The sequence below is a fragment of the Hyla sarda genome, chromosome 2 (genome assembly GCF_029499605.1).
Source record: "Hyla sarda isolate aHylSar1 chromosome 2, aHylSar1.hap1, whole genome shotgun sequence".
Lineage (NCBI taxonomy): Eukaryota > Metazoa > Chordata > Amphibia > Anura > Hylidae > Hyla > Hyla sarda.
In genome coordinates, this window is record NC_079190.1 from 444,302,084 (window position 1) to 444,324,942 (window position 22,859).

The window sequence follows — 22,859 nt, forward strand, 5'->3', positions numbered from 1 at the left end:
AGTGAATATGTTATTAACCTACAATTCCCCCTGGTCTCAGAGAGCAGATGCCCCCCCTCCTTTACAAAGCTATTTGTCCGTGTTCTCTTCCAAAGAAGATTTTAAAGCATTAACCAAACGTACATGAGAGAGATTACTCTCCAGGGCCATTTACTCAATAAACAAGAGACTATTTTATATTTATTCTCTTCACAGAACTTCACAGATAGTTTTCCACTTCACAATATACTGTAACGAATACAGGATAAATTTAGTTTTTATTATGCAAATTAAAGAAAAAATGTGTAACATCAAATTTTCATGCACACGGCAAAGTCTCTATGGTTTCGCATTAAAGGGGTACTCCGCTGCTCAGCATTTGGAACAAATGTGACGTCATAGCCCCGCCCCCTCATGATGTCATGACTTGCCATAGACTTGCATTGAGAGGGCGGGGCGTGACATCATGTAGGGGTGAAGCTATAATGTCACAAGCTCCCGGCACCGGCTCCAGTGTTCGGAACAGTTTGTTCCAAACGCTGAGCAGCGGAGTACCCCTTTAATTGCAGATGTCATTCTACAGGGAGGGGGAGACTGTTCTTTGTGCAAAAGTTATTGTGTGTATCTATCTTACTGTTGTTACATTTCACTGTAATCCTGTATGTGTTAAAAAAAAAAAAAAAAGACATTACTGGGAAATGATCTGTACAGAACAGGAAGTCGCAATTTAGTTTTAGGCCTAGTGCGCAGAATGGAAAATGCAAGATTTCAGGATTATTATAGATAGAAAAATGGAAAATTTGAAAAAAACATCACCAAATATTCTGTAAAATATGGTTAACATAAAAACCCCATTTAAACATTAGGTCAGTTTTTGATGACACATTCCCTTTAACCCCTTAAGGACTCAGGGTTTTTCCATTTTTGCACTTTCGTTTTTTCCTCCTTACCTTTTAAAAATCATAACCCTTTCAATTTTCCACCTAAAAATCCATATTATGGCTTATTTTTTGCGTAGCCAATTCTACTTTGCAGTGACATTAGTCATTTTACCCAAAAATGCATGGCGAAATGGAAAAAAAAAATCATTGTGCGACAAAATCGGATAAAAACGCCATTTTGTAACTTTTGGGGGCTTCCGTTTCTACGCAGTGCATATTTCGGTAAAAATTACACCTTATCATTATTCTGTAGGTCCATACGGTTAAAATGATACCCTACTTATATAGGTTTGATTTTGTCGCACTTCTGGAAAAAATCATAACTACATGCAGGAAAATTTATACGTTTAAAAATGTCATCTTCTGACCCCTATAACTTTTTTATTTTTCCACGTACAGGGCATTATGAGGACTAATTTTTTGCGTCGTGATCTGAAGTTTTTATCGGTATGATTTTTGTTTTGATCGGACTTTTTGATCACTTTTTATTCATTTTTTAATAGTATAAAAAGTGACCAAAATACGCTTTTTTTGACTTTGGAATTTTTTTGCGCGTACGCCATTGACCGTACGGTTTAATTAATAATATATTTTTATAGTTCGAACATTTACGCACGCGGCGATACCACATATGTTTATTTATTTATTTTTTTACACTGTTTTATTTTTTTTATGGGAAAAGGGGGGTGATTCAAACTTTTATTAGGGAAGGGGTTAAATGACCTTTATTAACACTTTTTTTTAACTTTTTTTTTGCAGTGTTATAGGTCCCACAGGGACCTATAACACTGCACACACTGATCTTTTACACAGATCACAGGCGTGTATTAACACGCCTGTGATCAGTGTTATCGGCGCTTGACTGCTCCTGCCTGGATCTCAGGCATGGAGCAGTGATTCGCCGCTCGGACACCGAGGAGGCAGGTAAGGGCCCTCCCGGTGTCCGGTCAGCTGTTCGGGACGCCGCGATTTCACCACGGTGGTCCCGAACAGCCCGACTGAGCAGCCTAGTCACTTTCACTTTCACTTTAGAAGCGGCGGTCAGCTTTGACCGCCGCTTCTAAAGGGTTAATACCGCACATCGCCGCGATCGGCGATGTGTGGTATTAGCCGCGGGTCCCGGCCGTTGATGAGCGCCAGGACCAACGCGATATGATGCGGGATCGCGGCGCGATCCCGCTTCATATCGCGGGAGCCGGCGCAGGGCGTAAATATACGTCCTGCGTCGTTAAGGGGTTAATAGAATTTTGCCTAATAAACTGATGTATGAGGCCTCAGGCTTACGTAGGAGTTTGCCACAACATGGGGGGAAAAAGTCGGTGCGTCTTATACGGCGAATACACCCCTATCGCGGCGGTCCCTGCGGCTAATACAGGACATCACCGATCGCGGTGATGCCCTGTATTAACCCTTCAGACACGGCGATCAAAGCTGACCGCCGCGTCTGAAGGGATAGTGACACTAACCCGGCTGTTCAGTCAGGCTGTTCGGGACCGCCGCGATTTCACCGCGGCGGTCCCGAACAGCCCGACTGAATAGCCGGGTAAGTGCTTACAGGACACCGGGAGGGACCTTACCTGCCTCCTCGGTGTCTTCTCCGTTCAGGGATCCCCTGTATGCCGGCGCTCTCCTTCCTCGTCATCACGTCATCGCGTACGTGCGTCGGCGTGCGTAACGAAGTGATGGCGGCGACGGAGAGCGAGGATACCCGGCCGGCAGCAGAGACGTTGAGCAGCAGGCCGGCAGCGGAGCGACGGGGACACGGCGACAGCGATGGAGCGACATCCAGGGCAGCGGTGATGGGTCCGGAGCGGCGGGGACACGTCAGTATTACCTCCTAAGACCTCCTATGCAGTGGTCTTCAATCTGCGGACCTCCAGATGTTGCAAAACTACAACTCCCAGCATGCCCGGACAGCCAACGGCTGTCCGGGCATGCTGGGAGTTGTAGTTTTGCAACATCTGGAGGTCTGCAGGTTGAAGACCACTATTGGGTTCAAAATCGTAAATTTTTTAGATTTTGCACCTAAAAATAGGGTGCGTCTTATACGCCGGTGCGTCCTATAGGGCGAAAAATACGGTACCTACCAATACTTTAATTACCAACATAATTTATTCCTCACTCCAAAGAACACCCAGGAATGCCCCCAAACTCCTTGCCTTTTGTGGTTTGGTTCATGGGATTGTCCTTCTAAAGTCAGGACTGTGATACAGTAAAATATGTCCAAAAGACCACCTATTTAGACCACTACCCCATCCAGATTTTGAGTGACAGATTTTCAAGGCACCATACACTATGCAAGGTGACCATTTTCTCTGAGAAGACTCCCTCCCTCCTACCATAAATAACTTCTTTTGCTTCGCCATAATGGCAGAACAATGGAAATAACACCAATGTTAGATCTTCTGAATTCTGGACACTGACGCCATCCAACAGAGCCCATTAACTATAATAAGATCCATTTTACTGGACTGAATAACACTAGCATCACTCTTGTCATAATTTTCTACTGAAATCTCCCACTGGAACCTACGGTGGCCTCAAAGAGGTTGTCCGCTTTGGTCCCTTTATTATAATCTGGTAACGAATTGTTGTCCTGCTAGAATCCAAAGAGATCAGTTGTCTTTTGTGGAGAACCTTGACACTAAGTATTACATTTCCCTACAGCGCCACCAAAGGAGAATTTAAAGCGTACCTGTCATATTACAAAGAAGAAAAAGCTTATATATGCGTCCGAGGCAATCACTGAGCCTGCCCTCACTCCCCGTGCATTCACTTCCTTCCTGAGTCTGCTGTGTTGGGTCTCTTCATCCAATCACTGCAGGCTGCTCTGTAACCGCCTCCTCTCTGTTTTCAGACAGGACAGGAGTGAGCACACAAGAGGGCTTCAGCTTGAACAAAGATGATGCAGCAGCCGGTCAGGATTATGTTCTGGAGTCTTTTTTTATAAGCCCTGTTTTTTATTAAAAGGAGATAAAAAAAAATAATGGAGTATATTCGAAAGGCTAATGTTTTTCCAACATGTACAACATATAATACTTTTTGATCCTGACAGTGCCCATTAAAGCATTACACAGTCCCCATTCAATCAATGGGTTTTCTCTGTACTGCAGGACAGACAAGGAGATATTCTCTCTGGTCAGAACATATGGGAATCCTTAAAGGGATACTCCGGTGGAAAACAATTTTCCTGACATGGGCAACGGTGTCAGCAGAGAGCACTGTGGTCAGACAGAAAAAAATTTCTCTAGATCATACAGAAGCTTATAAGTACTGGAAGGATTAAGATTTTTTTTAAAGTAAAGTAAATCACAAATCTGTTTAACTTTCTGGCACCAGTTGATTAAAAAATAAATAAATAAATATTTTTAAGTACCCCTTTAACAGAGATCCCTGTTGAAACTCAGAATTCCTCAGTAGCGTATTTAAAAATGGATTTCCTAAATTTGGCAATCCTTTTGAATACAAACAATGTAACAATATGAATAACTAAACACCCTATTATCTGATTTTGCAGTAAAATGAAGAGAATTGACAGCACTAAAGTCCGTCAGGTCAAATCTGAACAGCTTTTACGGATAGATGACCATGATTTTGCAATGAGACCTGGATTTGGAGGTAAGACAACGATAAAATGCAATGGGGCAAACTGTGCCTGCTAGTCAGTAATATAACATTGTAACAAAATATTAACCTGAATAAACCTGTTTCCCTTAGCTACTAATTTGGTTGCCGTTTACATTTTCTAGAGCAGTGGTCTTAACTGTGGCCCTCTTGATGTTGCAAAACTAGCCAACGGCATGCTGGGAGTTGAAGTTTATCCAGCATCTGGGGGGCCACAGTTTAAGACCACAGTTCTAGGGCATCTGGAAAAAGAAAGTGGAATTTAATTTGTTGCTATGGGGAACTGATTTGCTTTTCCTTTACATTGGTGAAGATTAGTATTCATTGGATACATGTGTAATGCTGCAGATTTGCTTTTGTAAGAGAAATGTAGCAAATTGTTTATTTTGTTGTACTCTATTGTGTGGAATCATAACCATATTGCACATTGAGAAAACACCAAATCAGGCAGAAAATGTGTGGTGGCCCAGTACAGAATGTGCCATTCTGTACCCCTGTCAGTCCTATCAGGCGGACTCAGTCCATGTCCCCTGGCCCCACACTCCTCAGGACTCTTTTATAATATAAAGTAATATTTGAACTAATGTCACGCTGTGAGTTATAATAATATGCTCTTGTGCCTTTGAATACTGTTGCTAAGTGTTATGTTACCAAGGAAGGTGTAAGGTGAACAGGTGGCTTGTTGGTGACCAATGGGACATCTCTAAATTGCTCCCATATATAGCTGGGAGGAGTCAGTTTAGTGCAGTTGAGAGTTGGAGATCTAGCTGAGGTACAGTGGAGTGAAGACCTGAGAAGTTGTCTGGGGTTCCTGAGGGAGGCCTAAGGCCTAGTCAAGCAGCCACGCATCTACTACCAGTTAACCCCTGCAGGTGAAAGTCAAAGCCTGGTGGTAAGCACAAATATAGGGGACAAGTCTAGTCAAATTACTACATTCAGTGTGGGTTGCACAAGTCAGTCCAAGTCCACTACAAATCCCATCAAGCCGACAAGCTTCCTAAAGTTCACTGTGCATCTCCTTAGGCCTGAACTGAGCTGTAAAGACTTTAACACCTTGTCTGCCTCAGGAAAGAGCCATTGTTCTGTAACCTTGCATCAGAGAAATAATTTGCCTCGAACATGGCCCAGGAATCATCAGCTGTACCTTTGGTGGTAGCGAGGATAACCACGCCCTGGCGTCATGAACACAAAGGGTTAATACCAACTGCCCTAGGGGTTAATAACATCTGTCCTTTCAACACCCTCACCACAAAGGTTCTTATTTGTATTGATCAGTTTACTTTTGGGACAAACTATTTGCAGCTCACTACTAAGAACTTGTGCCTATTTATTTAAAGAGGACCTGTGGCCAGAATAAAAAATAAATCTAATTTTTTTAGACCATTTTGTAGCCATGATTCCAAAACTGAACCTGATTCACACCCCTAAGCCTCAGATTCATACCTCCTGAACCTGATTCACATCAGCCACATATTAACACACCCTGAGCCTGATTTATGATCCCAAGCCTCACAATAACCCCCTCGAGCATCATTCATGACACCTAGCCTCATATTTACCCCCGAGCCTGATTCATGTTCCCCATAATTACCCCCGAGCCTGATTCATGTTCCCCATAATTACCCCCATAATCACCAAACAATCACACCCCTGAGCGTGATGATGACCCACTCAGCATCATATTTACACCCTCTAAACATGATTTACCCCCTCCGCCACCTCATATTTACACACCCTGAGCCAGATTTTTGACCCCCCTCAGCCTCATGTTTATACCCCTGAGCCTTATCACACCCCATTCAGCCTCATATTTACACCCCTCAGCCTGATTCATGACCACCTCAAAAAAAAGATTCACACTTCCGAGCCAGATTCACGAGTTCCTCAGTATGGTATTCACACTCCCTGATTCACGCCCCCTCAGCCCTTATATTCACCCCCCCCAGCCTGATTCACAACCCCTCCCCCCCAGCCTCATATTAACACACCCTGATGCTAGTTAATGCGCCATCAGCTGCATATATTTGGCCCTTCAATGTTGAATTATGAACCCTCAGCCCGACACTTACACCCCTCTGTGTCTATTACTCTCACCCCCTTTGTGAAATAAAGTTCACACCAACCAGACTATTCTGGGGAAAGTACAGATAGTCAACAAAATAGTTAAAATCCATAGTAATCAAGTAGTGGTGTCTTAGCAACAAAATAAAAACAGTGTTGAAATCAGGGCACTGACACTACAAAATGGTATGGAAAAAAAAACGCATTGTGGTTAAATTTTTTGTGAAACAGCCTGGCTTTGCTGTGGTACTGTGGCAAGAAAACACTACTGATCTGCAAAATGTGAAAAAGCCTGTATTTAATTATTAAATAAGTACCTGTCATTAATTATTAATTTTTTTTTGTTATAGATCATTCCATATATAACAACTTTCTAAAAAAAAATCCTTGAATGTCTTTTTACATTTTGAAAATGTGGCCACTAGGGGTCTCCCTGGGATTCCCTTGTCGCAAGCTTTTGCATTAATGTCGGACTCACGCCGGCCTGGCAGTAAGTCCAAAATTGCAGACCGCTGGCTGAGCACGTGACCAGCTCAGCGCAGCTCCCTGCCTGTCAATCAGACAGGTGGGAGCGCTGTGCTCACTCCCATACCCCGCAGGGCTCTGTACACTGAGGACAAGCGGGGCTCTGTACACTGGGACAAGCAGGGCTCTGTACACTGAGGACAAGCAGGGCTCTGTACACTGAGGACAAGCAGGGCTCTGTGCACTGAGGACAAGCAGGGCTCTGTGCACTGAGGACAAGCAGGGCTCTGTACACTTAGGACAAGCAGGGCTCTGTGCACTGAGGACAAGCAGGGCTTTGTACACTGAAGACAAGCAGGGCTCTGTACACTGAGGACAAGCAGGGCTCTGTACACTGAGGACAAGCAGGGCTCTGTACACTGAGGACAAGCAGGGCTCTGTACACGGAGGACAAGCAGGGCTCTGTACACGGAGGACAAGCAGGGCTCTGTACACTGAGGACAAGCAGGGCTCTGTACACTGAGGACAAGCGGGGCTCTGTACACTGAGGACAAGCAGGGCTCTGTGCAGTGAGGACAAGCAGGGCTCTGTGCACTGAGGACAGGCAGGGCTCTGTGCACTGAGGACAAGCAGGGCTCTGTAAACTGAGGACAAGCGGGGCTCTGTACACTGAGGACAAGCGGGGCTCTGTACACTGAGGACAAGCAGGGCTCTGTACACTCAGGACAAGCTGGGCTCTGTAAACTGAGGACAAGCGGCGCTCTGTGCAGTGAGGACAAGCAGGGCTCTGCAAATGCGGGCTCACTCGCACCCTCCCCTCCACCACCCTACCCCCACTGCTCTCCTCGGCGAAGTAAGGGTGGAAGCAGGCTTCATTGACGTAGCGCCTGCTGGGGAATGCCCACATCCTCATGCCGGCAGCTCACACTATGTGAGCAAGAAGAGAGGTAAGATACAGAGCTTTGTAAAGCTCTTAAGAAAATTTTTAGGGCAGGTGTTAGGAGTCGTTAGGGAACATAACCTAAGTTGGTTTAGAAAAGTTTATTTAGTGACAGGTACTCTTTAATAGGATTTCCCCAGAAATAATATGTATTTTTTATTTCTTAGGTTCAGCAATTCCTGTCGGCATTGATGTACAGATAGAAAGTATAGATAGTATCTCAGAAGTTGATATGGTAGGTTACAATGGATGTAAGTATGTGACATTACTCTTTGTAAAATTTTGCAGTTCTCCTTCTGACTACCCAGCTTTACAATAGACTGACACTTCCTGTTCTGTGGAGGTCACTTGTCAGCAGTCTCATCATTATCATCACAGGCAGGGTTACAATGAAAGATAACATCTATGTATAGATAACACAGGATCCACCATTTACAATAGGTGATGATAATCGGAGCTCTGCTCCCAGCATTCACTGCACAATGAGCTCTGCACAGGTAATGGAGCAGGCCACAACACTCATACAGGTCAATGGGGGAGATTTATCAAAACCTGTCCAAAGGAAAAGTTGCCCAGTTGCCCATAACAACCAATCAGCTCACTTCTTTCATTTTTAACAAGGCCTCTGCAAAATGAAAGAAGCAATCTGATTGGTTGCTATAGGCAACTGGGCAACTTCTCCTTTGCACAGGTTTTGATAAAGCTCCCCCATAATAAGTCAACTCCAGAGTAAATGCTCATATGGTCCATGTGGATGCGGTAAAGCATATCTCTAAATACTTGTAATAGCAGCTCATGCAGGATAATCACCCCTATATCTGTGTGCAATAAATGAAAAATCTATAATCAGAAAATAAAAGCAGCTATAAAATATTTATCAGATTTTTTTTATTAGTATAGTAAATAGGGATTAGTGAATCCAATCTGACAAATCCGAATTCGTTATGAATTTCAGGAAAAATTTGCTTTGCAACGAATCTGAATATCACCGCGATTCAATGAAACGCTTCATTAAACTCCGTTTAGTGCGGTCCATGCTCCAGGGCATCTAAAATGGCGGATCAACATGTGAGGACATGGGGCAAGGAACTCTGGGAAGGCGGGTAGGGGGGATGACCCTGAATCACATGCAGCATGCAGCATATCAGCAGCCAGTCAGCCTTGTGATGTCACAGCCCTATTTAATCGGCAGCCACCTTGCGGCCAGCCATTCCAGCATTGTATTTCAGAGAGAGTGTTTTAATGCAGACAGAGATAGAGCAGTGTGTGTGTTGCACAGAAAAACAGCTTCACAGCAGCAATTCAGCACAAGCCCAAATCGCTGAAGAAAAGCACTGACAGGGAAGAGAGAGAGAGAAAGTACACTCTTGGGTGTACTACACAGCGACTCTGTACTGCTGCAGTATGGTGTACAACAACTCTAAAGCTTTTAGGGGCCAGTTAGGCTGAGCACTTAAAGCCATTGTCACCTGCTATTAGTGCATAATAATACTGTACTGGGCTGTACTACACAGCGACTCTGTGCTACAGCATTAGTGTGTACTACAACTCTAAAGCTAACAGGGCCAGTTAGGGTGTGCACTAAAAGCCATTGTCACCTGCTATTAGTGCATAATAATACTGTACTGGGCTGTACTACACAGCGACTCTGTACTGCTGCAGTGGGGTGTACAGCAACTCTAAAGCTTATAGGGGCCAGTTAGGCTGAGCACTAAAACCCATTGTCACCTGCTATTAATGCATAATAATACTGTACTGGGCTACTACACAGAGACTCTTTGCTGCACCACTAGTGTGTATTACAACTCTAAAGCTAACAGGGCCCAGTTAGGGTGAGCACGACAAGCCATAGTCAACTGATTTCAGTGCCTAATACAGGTTGCGTAGCAGAGCGTGTTGTCCTCTCATAAGTGTAACTTGTGCATACATAGGGGGTGTAGTTTTTTTTTTCCTGTCAAACAAATTTGGGCCTACTTACTGTGAAAGGCCAGCCAAAGCTACACACTTGTTTTTGTAGGCTTATACAGTTTGTAGCGGAGCGTATAGTCCTCCTCTCATAAGTGTAAATTGTACGTACACCTACGTGATGTCCTTTATATTTTTCCTGTTAAAATAATTTGGGCCTAGTTACTGTGAAAGGCCAGCCAAAGCTACCCACTTGTTTTTGTAGCCTTATATAGTTTTAAGTGTAGTGGAGCACATAGTCCTCTTTTCATAAGTTTATACTGTACGTACACCTACGTGGTGTACGATTTTAATCCTGTTAAAGTCATAAGGGCCTAGTTACTCTGAAAGGCCAGCCAAAACTACACACCTGCTTTTGCAGCCAAATACAGTTTTAAGCGTAGTGGAGCATATTGTCCTCCTGTCATAAATGTAACATATACGCACTCAGCTGGTGTATACGTATGTCAAGCAGAGAAGTGACAGGAGTTGCAAATAGGAGTGGCAGAGGCCTAAATTCGTCAGGCGCAGGCAGAGGTCACAGCAGAGTAGGGGTGTGTGGCAGCAGGAATCGCAGCAAGAGGTCTGAGCTCCCGATGTCAGCTAGCAGTTGTGTCGACCAGCAACCGAGCAGTCGTGATTGATTGGTTCACTTGGTCATCCAATTCATCCCAAGTGACATCCGACATCCACAGTCAACAGTCGGGGGTTACTCAGACTTAACCCTCAGTTGGCATGGCCCTCATGCTGCTGCTGCCACCTCCAGGCTCTGTCATTGTGCCGCCATATGGTCTCCTCATACTGATGCTGCCACCTCCAGGCTTTCTCATTGTGCCACCCTATGGTCTCCTCATGCTGATGCTGCCACCTCCAGGCTCTGTCATTGTGCCGCCATGTGGTCTCCTCATACTGATGCTGCCACCTCCAGGCTCTGTCATTGTGCTGCCATATAGTCTCCTCATGCTGATGCTGCCACCTTCAGGCTCTGTCATTGTGCCACCATTTGGTATCCTCATGCTAATGCTGCCACCTCCAGGCTCTGTCATTGTGCCGCCATGTGACTCCTTGTTATATTGGGTTTTGTGGTCATACAGTATTAGTTCAAAGTAAACTCTTCGGAAACCCTGGACATTAAACTTGTGAATCTAATCAAAATCTAATCAAAATTAATCAAAATCAATTTAAGCTTTAAAAAATCTCTTCAATCTTTTCAATTGTGAGGCCCTATGGTTGTCATCATATATTACCTGTGGAGTTACCACAAGAATCCAATGAAACAGGTTGGAGCTATAACAATGAACCATAACTGATTAAATTAAACATTTGCAATTTCACAGTCGGGGGAGCGGGGGCGCTGAGAGGCAGTGGCTGGAATAGGTGGCAGCTCGCCTTGCGGAGGACCGCCAGCTCGATTTTAACATACAAGTATGAGCTTTTACACTGCAGCAACTTCTAGCCGTATGCACCCACTTATCCAACAGCACATAAACTGAATGTGCTCCTGTCCAAGTTGCTGGTACTGCAGTCCCTCCCTTTTCAAGTGGACACTCAGAGCAGGGGGGTGCGCATTCCGCCGTTTACATACGGCATTCAGTAAATATGCGCTCTCGCAGCGCTGATCCTGTTAATTAGCTAACGTCCCGTGGTGTCCGGCGGGTCCGGCGGTGGGAGTAACGGGTGTCTGGAGGTCCGACGGGAGGAGCGGTTGGTGTTCGGAGGTCCGGCGGTGGGTGTCGTGATGATGCGGTGGGTGAGTGCTTCCCCTTTACAATTTGCAAAACTGCAACTCCTAGCATGCCCATACAATTTGTGCCTGTCTAGGCATACTGGTAGTTGTAGTTTTCCAACATATGGATGGCCATAGTTTAGAGACCACTACACAGTGGTCTCCAAACTGTGGTCCTCCAGATCTTGCAAAACTACTACTCCCAGCATGCCCAGACAGGCACTCGCTGCCTGGACATGCTGGGAGTTAAAGTTTTGCAACATCTGGAGGACTACAATTTGGAGACCACTCTGTGGTGATTTCTAAACTATGGCCATCCATATGTTGGAAAACTACAACTTCCTCTGCTGTATGTTCCAGAGGAAGTTCTTTTCTTTTTTAATTTCCTTTCTGCCTGACCACAGTGCTCTCTGCTAACACCTCTGTCCATTTTAGGCACTGTCCAGAATAGGAGCAAATCCCCATAGAAAACCTATCCAGCTCTGGACAGTTCCTAAAATAGACTGAGGTGTCAGCAGAGAGCACTGTGGTAAGGCAGAAAGGAAATTCAAAAAGAAAATAACTTCCTATGGATCATAACAGCAGCTGATAAGTACTGGAAGGATTAAGATTTTTTAATAGAAGTAATTTGCAAATCAATATAACTTTCTGGCACCAGTTGATTTAAAAAAAAAAATGTTTTCCTGTGGAGTACCCCTTTAATTTCTATTGGAGCGCTGAAGAGACCGGAGTACAGCTTTCAGGCATCTCCTGCATTCAGGTGTAGCTGAGAACAGAAGGGTTGTCTCTTTGACATTGCATGAATCTTTTTTGTCTTGCATCTTCACTTCAGAAACCAGCCTTAGGCATAACACTGCATATCCATTTCATTCAGTGTGTTCCTTTAAACTTTTTTGTTGCATAAGCAATCGCACACTAGCAGAAGCCTCTCTTTGCAGGTAAGGCTATCTGTGTAGGATGGTTAGTGACGTGCAGTATTATTTTCTCCTGCAGTCACACATTCATTTCTAGCAGTTGAAAAAAAAAAAATAGTCTCTATGTATGCAGCCTACTTATGAATGTTGCATGGTAAAAAAGAAAATGCTTAAAAATACAAGATCTAAGGGGATATATGTCAAAACCTGTCCAGAGGAAAAGTCACTGAGTTGCCCATAGCAACCAATCAGATCGCTTCTTTCATTTTTCAGAGGCCTTTTCAAAAATGAAAGAAGCTATCTAAATGGTTGCTATGGGCAACACAGCAACTGTTCCACTGGACAAGCTTTGATACATCTCCCCCCATAGTTTATGCAATAAAATGGTATGGCAAATCTAGCTGAACTTTGGAGCATTTTCCTATCTTATAAAAAATTCTATTCCGCTATATCATAGGCTCTGCTCATACTGAGGTCGGGGCTTCGGTTTATAATGTAAGCCATGATACCATGACGGATCCATCATATGGCAAATCCCAATAGCAAACACCTTTGACTCATAATAGGTCAAGTTTTCTATTTATTTTGGCATCATATCCCATCCTCTTATCACGTCCATACCTTCCAACCTCTTATCTCATCCATACAGTGCGGCAAAAAGTATTTAGTCAGCCACCAATTGTGCAAGTTCTCCCACTTAACCCCTTCAGGACCAAGCCCATTTTGGCCTTAAGGACCAGAGCGTTTTTTGCACATCTGACCACTGTCACTTTAAACATTAATAACTCTGGAATTCTTTTAGTTATCATTCTGATTCCGAGATTGTTTTTTCGTGACATATTCTACTTTAACATGGTGGTAAATTTTTGTGGTAACTTGCATCCTTTCCTTGTGAAAAATCCTAAAATTTGATGAAAAATTTGAAAATTTTGCATTTTTCTAACTTTGAAGCTCTCTGCTTGTAAGGAAAATGTATATTACAAATAAAAAAATGTTTTATTCACATATACAATATGTCTACTTTATGTCTGCATCATAAAAGTGACGAGTTTTTACTTTTGGAAGACACCAGAGGGTTTCAAAGTTCAGCAGCAATTTTCCAATTTTTCACAAAATTTTCAAACTCACTATTTTTCAGGGACCAGTTCAGGTTTGAAGTGGATTTGAAGGGTCTTTATATTAGAAATACCCCACAAAAGACCCCATTATAAAAACTGCACCCCCCAAAGTATTCAAAATGACATTCAGTCATCATTTTAACCCTTTAGGTGTTTCACAGGAATAGAAGCAAAGTGAAGGAGAAAATTCACAATCTTCATTTTTTACACTCGCATGTTCTTGTAGACCCAATTTTTGAATTTTTAAAAGGGGTAAAAGGAGAAAATGTATACTTATATTTGTAGCCCGATTTCTCTCGAGTAAGCACATACCTCATATGTCTATATAAAGTGTTCGGCGGGCGCAGTAGAGGGCTCAGAAGGGAAAGAGCGATAAGGGGATTTTGGAGAGTACGTTTTTCTGAAATGGTTTTTGGGGGGCATGTTGCATTTAGGAAGCCCCTATGGTGCCAGAACAGCAAAAAACCCTCACATGGCATACCATTTTGGAAACTAGACCCCTTGAGGAACATAACAAGGAATAAAGTGAGCCTTAATACCCCACAGGTGTTTCACGACTTTTGCATATGTAAAAAAAAAAAAAAAAATTTCACTAAAATGTGTGTTTCCCCCAAAATGTCACATTTTTCCAAGCATTAATAGCAGGAAATACCCCCCATTATTTGTAACCCCTTCTCTTCTGAGTATGGAGGTACCCCATAAGTAGACCTGAAGTGCACTATGGGCGAACTACAATGCTCAGAAGAGAAGGAGTCATATTTGGCTTTTTGAGAGCAAATTTTGCTCGGGGGGCATGTCGCATTTAGGAAGCCCCTATGGTGCCAGAACAGCAAAAAAAAAAAAACACATGGCATACCATTTTGGAAACTAGACCCCTTGAGGAACGTAACAAGGGGTACAATGAGCATTTGCCCCCCCACTGGTGTCTGACAGATCTTTGGAACAGTGGGCTGTACAAGTTTTCATTTTCACGGACCACTGTTCCAAAGATCCGTCAGACACTTGTGGGGGGTAAATTCTCACTGCACCCCTCATTACATTCCATGAGGGATGTCGTTTCTGAAATGGGGTCACATGTGGGGTTTTGTTTTTTTTTGCGTTTGTCAAAACCGCCGTAACAATCAGCCACCACTGTGCAAATCACCTCAAATGTACATGGTGCGCTCTCCCTTCTGGGCCTTGTTGTGCGCCCCCAGAGCACTTTGCGCTCACATATGGGGTATCTCTGTAGTCGGGAGAAATTGCGTTACAAATTTTGGGGGGCTTTTTTCCCTTTTACCTCTTGTGAAAATGTAAAGTATAGGGCAACATCAGCATGTTAGTGTAAAAAATTTAATTTTTTTACACTAACATTCTGGTGTAGACCCCAACTTTTCCTTTTCATGAAGGGTTAAAGAAGAAAAAGCCCCCCAAACCTTGTAACGCAATTTATCCCGAGTACAGCGATACCCCATATGTGGCCCTAAACTGTTGCCCTGAAATACGACAGGGCTCCAAAGTGAGAGCGCCATGTGCATTTGAGGCCTAAATTAGGGATTTGCATAGGGGTGGACATAGGGGTATTCTACGCCAGTGATTCCCAAACAGGGTGCCTCCAGCTGTTGCAAAACTCCCAGCATGCGTGGACAGTCAACGGCTGTCCGGCAATACTGGGAGTTGTTGTTTTTCAACAGCTGGAGGCTCTGCTTTGGAAACAGTGGTGTACCGGACGTTCTTATTGGGGGAGGGGGGCTGTGTAGGGGTATGTGTATATGTAGTGTTTTTAACTTTTTATTTTATTTTGTGTTAGTGTAGTGTAGTGTTTTTAGGGTACAGTCACATGGGCGGGGGATTACAGCGAGTTTCCCAGCGCAAAATTTGCTGCATCTCAAGATGCGAGAAACCCACTGTAAAAGCCTTGCCCATGTGAATGTACCCTGTACATTCACAGGGGGGGGGGGGGGGGTGCATCAGCTGTTGCAAAACCACAACTTTCATCATAGGTATATCTCAACTATGAGAGACATAATGAGAAAAAAACAACATAAAATCACATTGTCTGATTTTTAAAGACGAGTGTGGACGAGTCATGCCAGCGGAAGCGACCTGGGTGAGGCCTGCCTCAGCAAGACCATCGTGCTTTGTCGCGGGCTTTGGTGAAAACCAGCGGCACCTTAGACTCCGCTCCCTGGCACGGCTCACGTCATCATCCACACAGGCCCAGAGGATCCACTAACTGCCATATCCCATTACAGTAAGATCCGGCCATTGATCCCGCTGGGGTGCCTTTGCCAGATGTCTTGGATCTTCCCACCGTTGTGGCTCAACAGTCGCAGCAGTAAGCCCATCAGGCGCAACAACTGAATTAACTCTCAGCCATGGTGCAACAACTTCTTGCCACTCAGCAGCAGCCACCTGTTCCTTAGCCTCCTCCTGTGTCTGCAGCTTTTCCCAGGACCAAGCTTCATTTGTCCTTGCCATCTAAGTATGACGGAGGCTTAGTGACACAATGTTCTATCCATCTAGAACTCATGGCGGATCTGTTCCAGATGGAGCGTTCTAAAGTAGCGTTTGTGTTCAGTCTACTGTCTGGAAGCTTTGGCCTGGGCTACTCCTCTCTGGGATCATAGAGATCTGGTCTCCTTGAACCTGTCAGCCTTCCTTGCAGAATTCCGCAATGAATTTGAAGAACCTGCGCAAACCTTCTCTGTCGAGGCGGCTCTACTGAACCTTTGCCAAGGGAACTCCTCCATTGGTGACTACACGGTTCAGTTCTGCACTCTTGCCTCTGAACTTTCTTGGAACAATGAGGCCTTGTGTGCTACCTTTAAAAAAGGACTTTTCTCTCGATTCAAGGATGCTCTCGCTGCGCGAGATTCTCCGGCTAACCTAAGGGAGCGTATCCATTTAGCCACTCGAATTGATGTGCGTTTTGCCGAGAGGCAGGAGGAACTTCCTTTGGAAAAAGAATCTGCCCAAACACGGCGTCTACCTCGTCTGGCCCCCGTGTTCCAACATCCACCCCTACTATCTACTTTGCCTCTTGCCGAAGAGGCTATGGAAGTGGACCGTTTTCACTTAACGCAGCAGGAAAAATCCTGTCGACACAATGAGAATTTGTGCCTATATTGTGCCAGTCCGGAGCACTTTCTCAAAGACTGTTCTATACGTCCTCCACGTCCGGGAGAACGCTGTCAACTTGGACAAGTAGGAGTGGCTTCCCTAGATGTTAATATTACCTCTCCTCGCTTAACCACCCCATTTCAAGTATTTTCCTCTGCCAAGACGTCTTTTATCACTTCTGCTCTTTTGGACTCCGGTTCCGCTGGTAACTTCATTGGTGCCTCCCAGTTCCATAAACACTGTCTTCCAGTGTCTCGTCTTGCCAAGCCCTTCAACATCTCTTCTGTTAATGGACAAAATTTGAGCTGTAAGGTGCAATTTCACATGGAACCCCTCGTCATGCAAGTAGGAAATTTGCATAAGGACAAAATTGAGTTCTATGTGCTACCACACACTACTTCGGAGATTCTTCTTGGTCTTCCTTGGCTTCAACGTCATTCTCCACAACTTGACTGGAAATCTTGTGTAATCACTTATTGGGGATAATATTGCCAAGATCACTGTCTTGTTCCCCCTGTGATATCTTCTGTGCATGTTAAACTCAGACGTAAAGTCTTGAATTGGGGACATTCTTCCTTGCCAGTTGGTCACCTTAGAAGAAAGAAGACTCCACGACAGAAGCCTGCAAGTTCCTTACAGCCTTTGCCCATTCCAGAAACCCCCTGGTCTCATGTAGTGGGGAACTCTCTCTCCAATTTGGCAAAGACCAAAGAGCTGTCAAAGGACACGAGAAACAAAATTGTAAACCTGAACCAGGCTGGGAAGACTGAATCTGCAATAGGCAAGCGGCTTGGTGTGAAAAAAAATCACTTGTGGCAGCAATTATTAGAAAATGGAAGACATACAAGACCACTGATAATCTCCCTCGATCTGGGGCTCCACGCAAGATCTCACCCCATAGTGTCAAAAGAACGGTGAGCAAAAATCCCAGAACCACATGGGGGACCTTGTGAATTACCTGCAGAGAGCTGGGACCAAAGTAACAAAGGCTACCATCAGTAACACACTACGCCGCCAGGGACTCAAATCATGCAGTGCCAGACGTGTTCCCCTGCTTAAAGGGGTATTCCAGGAAAAAACTTTATATATATATATATATATATATATATATATATATATATATATCTCAACTGGCTCCAGAAAGTTAAACAGATTTGTAAATTAGACAATAGTGAAGAAAGAAATCCAGGCACTGCACTATGGGCATAAAGAAACCAGACAATATCCAAAATCTTTAGATGCAATTCACACCATGCGGCAAACTCAAGTCTATCTCCAATAGGGTGCTGTATAAGGGGGTGCTGACTTATGAATGTCCAAGTGGTATATATCATATCACATACGAAGAAGTCAGAAATAAAGTCGCACTCACCCGAATCTTCAGCAATGTGGTAGCTTTTATTGCATATTTTCAGAAGTGAACAAACAAAAGTTCATGGCTGGGAGCGAGAGTCAGCCGACCCTCCTGACGCGGGACACACCTGTGGGAGCGACTAGTTTCGCATCACGTGATGGACGATTCTTCCGGCTCTGGTACGTCCCTCACAGGTAATGACCCTCCTCTTATCCTAACGGAAACCAAAAAACATAGTGCTATATACCATAACCATTAAAAACTTTAGGATACAAAAAGAAGAGGTTAAAACAAATAAGAAAAAATACGACTTACAAAAATGCTGAAAAATCGTTACGTTCATTTAAACCCATATTGCCGGTGGCATTTAATCTTACTATCCAGAGGGCTTCTCTACGTAAAAGATAGCTGTCTTTATTTATACCGGGTGGGAAGCTGGTAACCCTTTCTAATCCGGCAAATTTTAGTCCCTCAGATCTACTTTCATTGCCGCTTCTAAGGGAATACCAGTGTTCCCTAATATGGGCACATAGTTTACGTTTGGTTTTACCCACGTAGAAAAATCCACATGGGCAAATAATACAGTAGACTACGTGAGTGGATTGACATGTTATAAACTAATTAACAAACACATTGTTTCCTCCAATAATAAAATTCCGTTTGGCAAGATTGTGATGACAAATCTTGCAATTACGGCAGGGAAAATTACCCTTTGGTTCTGTTCTGCTAATCCAGTTTTTGTTAGCAGCCTTTTTATTTTGATTCTTTTTTATAAAATCTCCTATGGTAGATCTCCTAAATGTTATAATCGGTCTTTCTTTTGCCTTGGGACCTAGTTCATTATCTTGTGAAAAGAAAAACCAATTATCAACAATACTTTTCTTTATAATATTGTTAATGGGTGAGTTCGCAAATGAAAAAACTATTTTGTTGTTGTTGCTATTAGTAACTGTATTGATGTTTCTTTTCATTTTGAGGGTGAGTAAATCTCTCCGTGTTTTTTGTTCTGCTCTGGTTAAGGCTTTATCTAAGATTGCTTGAGGGTAACCTCTCTTTTTCAGTCTATCAAATAATTCTATTGTTTGTTCTTTGTATGTAGTATGATCACTGTTTATTATTTTTAAGCGCAATACTGTAGTTGACTATATAGAATATTGTTTTTGATATGAGCTGGATAAGAACTATTGTAGTGTAGAATATAATTTTTCGCAATAGGTTTTCTATAACCAGTGGTAATGAGGGAATTATTCTCTAAGGATAATTTTACATCAAGAAATTCAAATTTTTCTCCCCATGAATGCTAGTAAATAGCATATTAACTGTCACGATTCGGCTGGCAGGAGGTGGATCCTCTGTGCCAGAGAGGGATTGGCGTGGACCGTGTTGGTGGACCGGTTCTAAGTTGCTACTGGTATTCACCAGAGCCCGCCGCAAAGCGGGATGGTCTTGCAGCGGCGGTAGCAACCAGGTCGTATCCACCAGCAATGGCTCAACCTCTCTGACTGCTGAAGATAAGCGCGGTACAAGGGAGTAGACAAGAGCAAGGTCGGACGTAGCAGAAGGTCAGGGCAGGCAGCAAGGATCGTAGTCAGGGGCAACGGCAGGAGGTCTGGAACACAGGCTAGGAACATACAAGGAAACGCTTCACTGGCACAATGGCAACAAGATCCGGCGAGGGAGTGCAGGGGAAGTGAGGTATAAATAGGGAGTGCACAGGTGAACATACTGATTAAGCCTGCTGCGCCAATCAGTGGCGCAGTGGCCCTTTAAATTGCAGAGACCCGGCGCGCGCGCGCCCTAAGGAGCGGGGCCGCGCGCGCCGGGACAAGACAGACGGGGAACGGGTCAGGTACGGGAGCCGGGATGCGCATCGCGAGCGGGCGCCTCCCGCAACGCGAATCGCATCCCGGTTAGGAGTGATATTGCAGCGCACCCGGTCAGCAGGTCTGACCGGGGCGCTGCGAATGAGAGGATGCTGCGAGCGCTCCGGGGAGGAGCGGGGACCCGGAGCGCTCGGCGTAACAGTACCCCCCCTTGAGTCTCCCCCTCTTCTTGGAGCCTGAGAACCTGAGGATAAGACTTTTGTCTAGGATGTTGTCCTCAGGTTCCCAGGATCTCTCCTCTGGGACACAGTTTTCCCAATCCACCAAAAAAAATCTTTTACCTCTGACAGTCTTGGAGGCCAGAATCTCCTTCACAGAGAAGACGTCAGATGAACCAGAAACAGGAGTGGGAGAAACAACTTTGGGAGAGAAGCGGTTAAGGATGAGTGGTTTAAGGAGAGAGACATGGAAGGCATTGGGAATACGGAGAGAAGGAGGAAGAAGGAGTTTGTAAGAGACAGTGTTAACCTGGCACAAGATTTTGAAAGGACCAAAATAGCGTGGTCCCAGTTTGTAATTGGGGACACGAAAGGGGACATATTTAGCGGAGAGCCATACCTTGTCTCCGGGAGCAAAAATGGGGGGAGTTCTTCTTTTTTTATCAGCAAATCTTTTCATCCGGGATGAAGCCTGTAAAAGAGAATTTTGGGTTTCTTTCCATATGGTGGAAAGATCACGAGTCACTTCATCCACAGCGGGCAAACCAGAGGGCAAGGGAGTAGGGAGGGGAGGAAGAGGGTGACGGCCGTACACCACGAAAAATGGGGATTTAGCAGAAGATTCGGAGACTCTGAAGTTGTATGAGAATTCGGCCCATGGTAGAAGATCTGCCCAGTCATCCTGGCGGGAGGAAACAAAATGCCGTAAATAGTCACCCAGGACCTGATTAATTCTTTCTACTTGCCCATTGGATTGGGGATGATAAGAAGAAGAGAAGTTTAATTTGATCTTGAGCTGTTTACAGAGGGCCCTCCAGAATTTAGACACGAATTGGACGCCTCTATCCGAGACGATATGCGTGGGCAAACCGTGAAGATGAAAAATGTGTACAAAAATTTGCTTTGCCAACTGAGGAGCTGAAGGAAGACCAGGAAGAGGAATAAAATGTGCCATCTTGGAAAATCGATCAACGACCACCCAAACAACTGTGTTGCCACGGGATGAGGGCAAGTCCGTAATAAAGTCCATACCAATCTGTGACCAAGGCTGTTCAGGAACAGGCAGGGGATGAAGGAGACCAGCAGGCTTCTGGCGAGGAGTCTTATCCCGGGCACAGACAGTACAGGCCCGCACGAAATCAACAACATCAGTCTCCAGAGTCGGCCACCAATAAAATCGAGAGATGAGTTGCAAGGATTTTTTGATGCCCGCATGGCCTGCGAGGTGGGAGGAGTGTCCCCATTTGAGAATCCCGAGACGCTGGCGTGGAGAAGCGAAGGTCTTCCCTGGAGGTGTTTGCCTGATGAAAGCTGGAGAAGTGGAGATCAGACAGTCCGGAGGAATGATATGTTGCGGAGAGACCTCTACTTCAGAGGCATCAGAAGAACGAGATAGGGCATCGGCCCTAATGTTCTTGTCAGCAGGGCGAAAATCGATTTCAAAGTTAAAACGGGCAAAGAACAACGACCACCTAGCCTGGCGAGGGTTCAGTCGTTGGGCAGACTGGAGATAGGAGAGATTCTTGTGATCAGTGTATATGATAACTGGAAATTGTGATCCCTCCAGCAGGTGCCTCCATTCCTCAAGCGCCAATTTAATGGCCAGTAGTTCTCGATCACCAATGGAGTAGTTTCTCTCCGCCGGAGAGAAGGTCCTAGAAAAAAACCCACAAGTAACAACATGCCCGGAAGAATTTTTTTGTAGAAGGACAGCTCCAGCTCCCACTGAGGAGGCATCTACCTCCAATAGAAAGGGTTTAGATGGGTCAGGTCTGGAGAGCACGGGAGCAGAAGAAAAGGCAGACTTGAGATGTTTAAATGCGTCTTCCGCTTGGGGAGACCAGGACTTAGGATTGGCATTTTTCTTGGTTAAAGCCACGATAGGGGCCACAATAGTGGAGAAGTGTGGAATGAATTGTCTGTAATAATTGGCGAACCCCAAAAAACGTTGGATAGCACGGAGTCTGGAGGGGCGTGGCCAATCTAAGACGGCAGAAAGTTTATCTGGGTCCATTTGTAGTCTCTGGCCAGAGACCAAGTATCCTAGGAAAGGAAGAGATTGACATTCAAAGAGACATTTCTCCATTTTGGCATAAAGTTGATTGTCCCGAAGTCTCTGAAGAACCATGCGGACATGCTGGCGGTGTTCTTCTAAGTTGGCAGAAAAAATCAGAATATCGTCCAGATAAACCACAACACAGGAATATAGGAGATCACGAAAAATTTCATTAACAAAGTCTTGGAAGACGGCAGGGGCGTTGCACAGGCCAAAGGGCATGACCAGATACTCAAAGTGTCCATCTCTGGTGTTAAATGCAGTCTTCCATTCGTCCCCCTCTCTGATGCGGATGAGATTATAAGCACCTCTTTCCAGTTTGGTAAAGATGTGTCCGCGGTAATCAATGCAAGGGCGTAGGGAGCCATCTTTTTTGGACACAAAAAAAAATCCAGCTCCGGCAGGAGAGGAGGACTTGCGGATAAACCCCTTTTTTTAATTCTCCTGGATGTACTCCGACATGGCTAGAGTCTCTGGAGCAGACAGAGGATAGATTCTGCCCCGGGGTGGAGTAGTACCCGGGAGGAGGTCAATAGGACAGTCATAAGGCCTGTGAGGAGGTAAAATCTCTGCTTGCTTTTTGCAAAAAACATC

The 22,859-nt window shown here is 44.7% G+C and overlaps 1 protein-coding gene across 1 annotated transcript in view; it reads left to right on the forward strand.

Annotated features, from left to right (window-relative positions):
• Positions 1–22,859, forward strand: part of GABRR3 (gamma-aminobutyric acid type A receptor subunit rho3) — a 96,353-nt gene that overhangs the window by 22,144 nt on the left and 51,350 nt on the right. The window contains exons 2-3 of the mRNA XM_056559313.1: positions 4,438–4,538; positions 8,178–8,245. Of these exons, the coding sequence (XP_056415288.1) occupies positions 4,438–4,538; positions 8,178–8,245 (169 nt within the window). The remainder of the gene's footprint in view (positions 1–4,437; positions 4,539–8,177; positions 8,246–22,859) is intronic.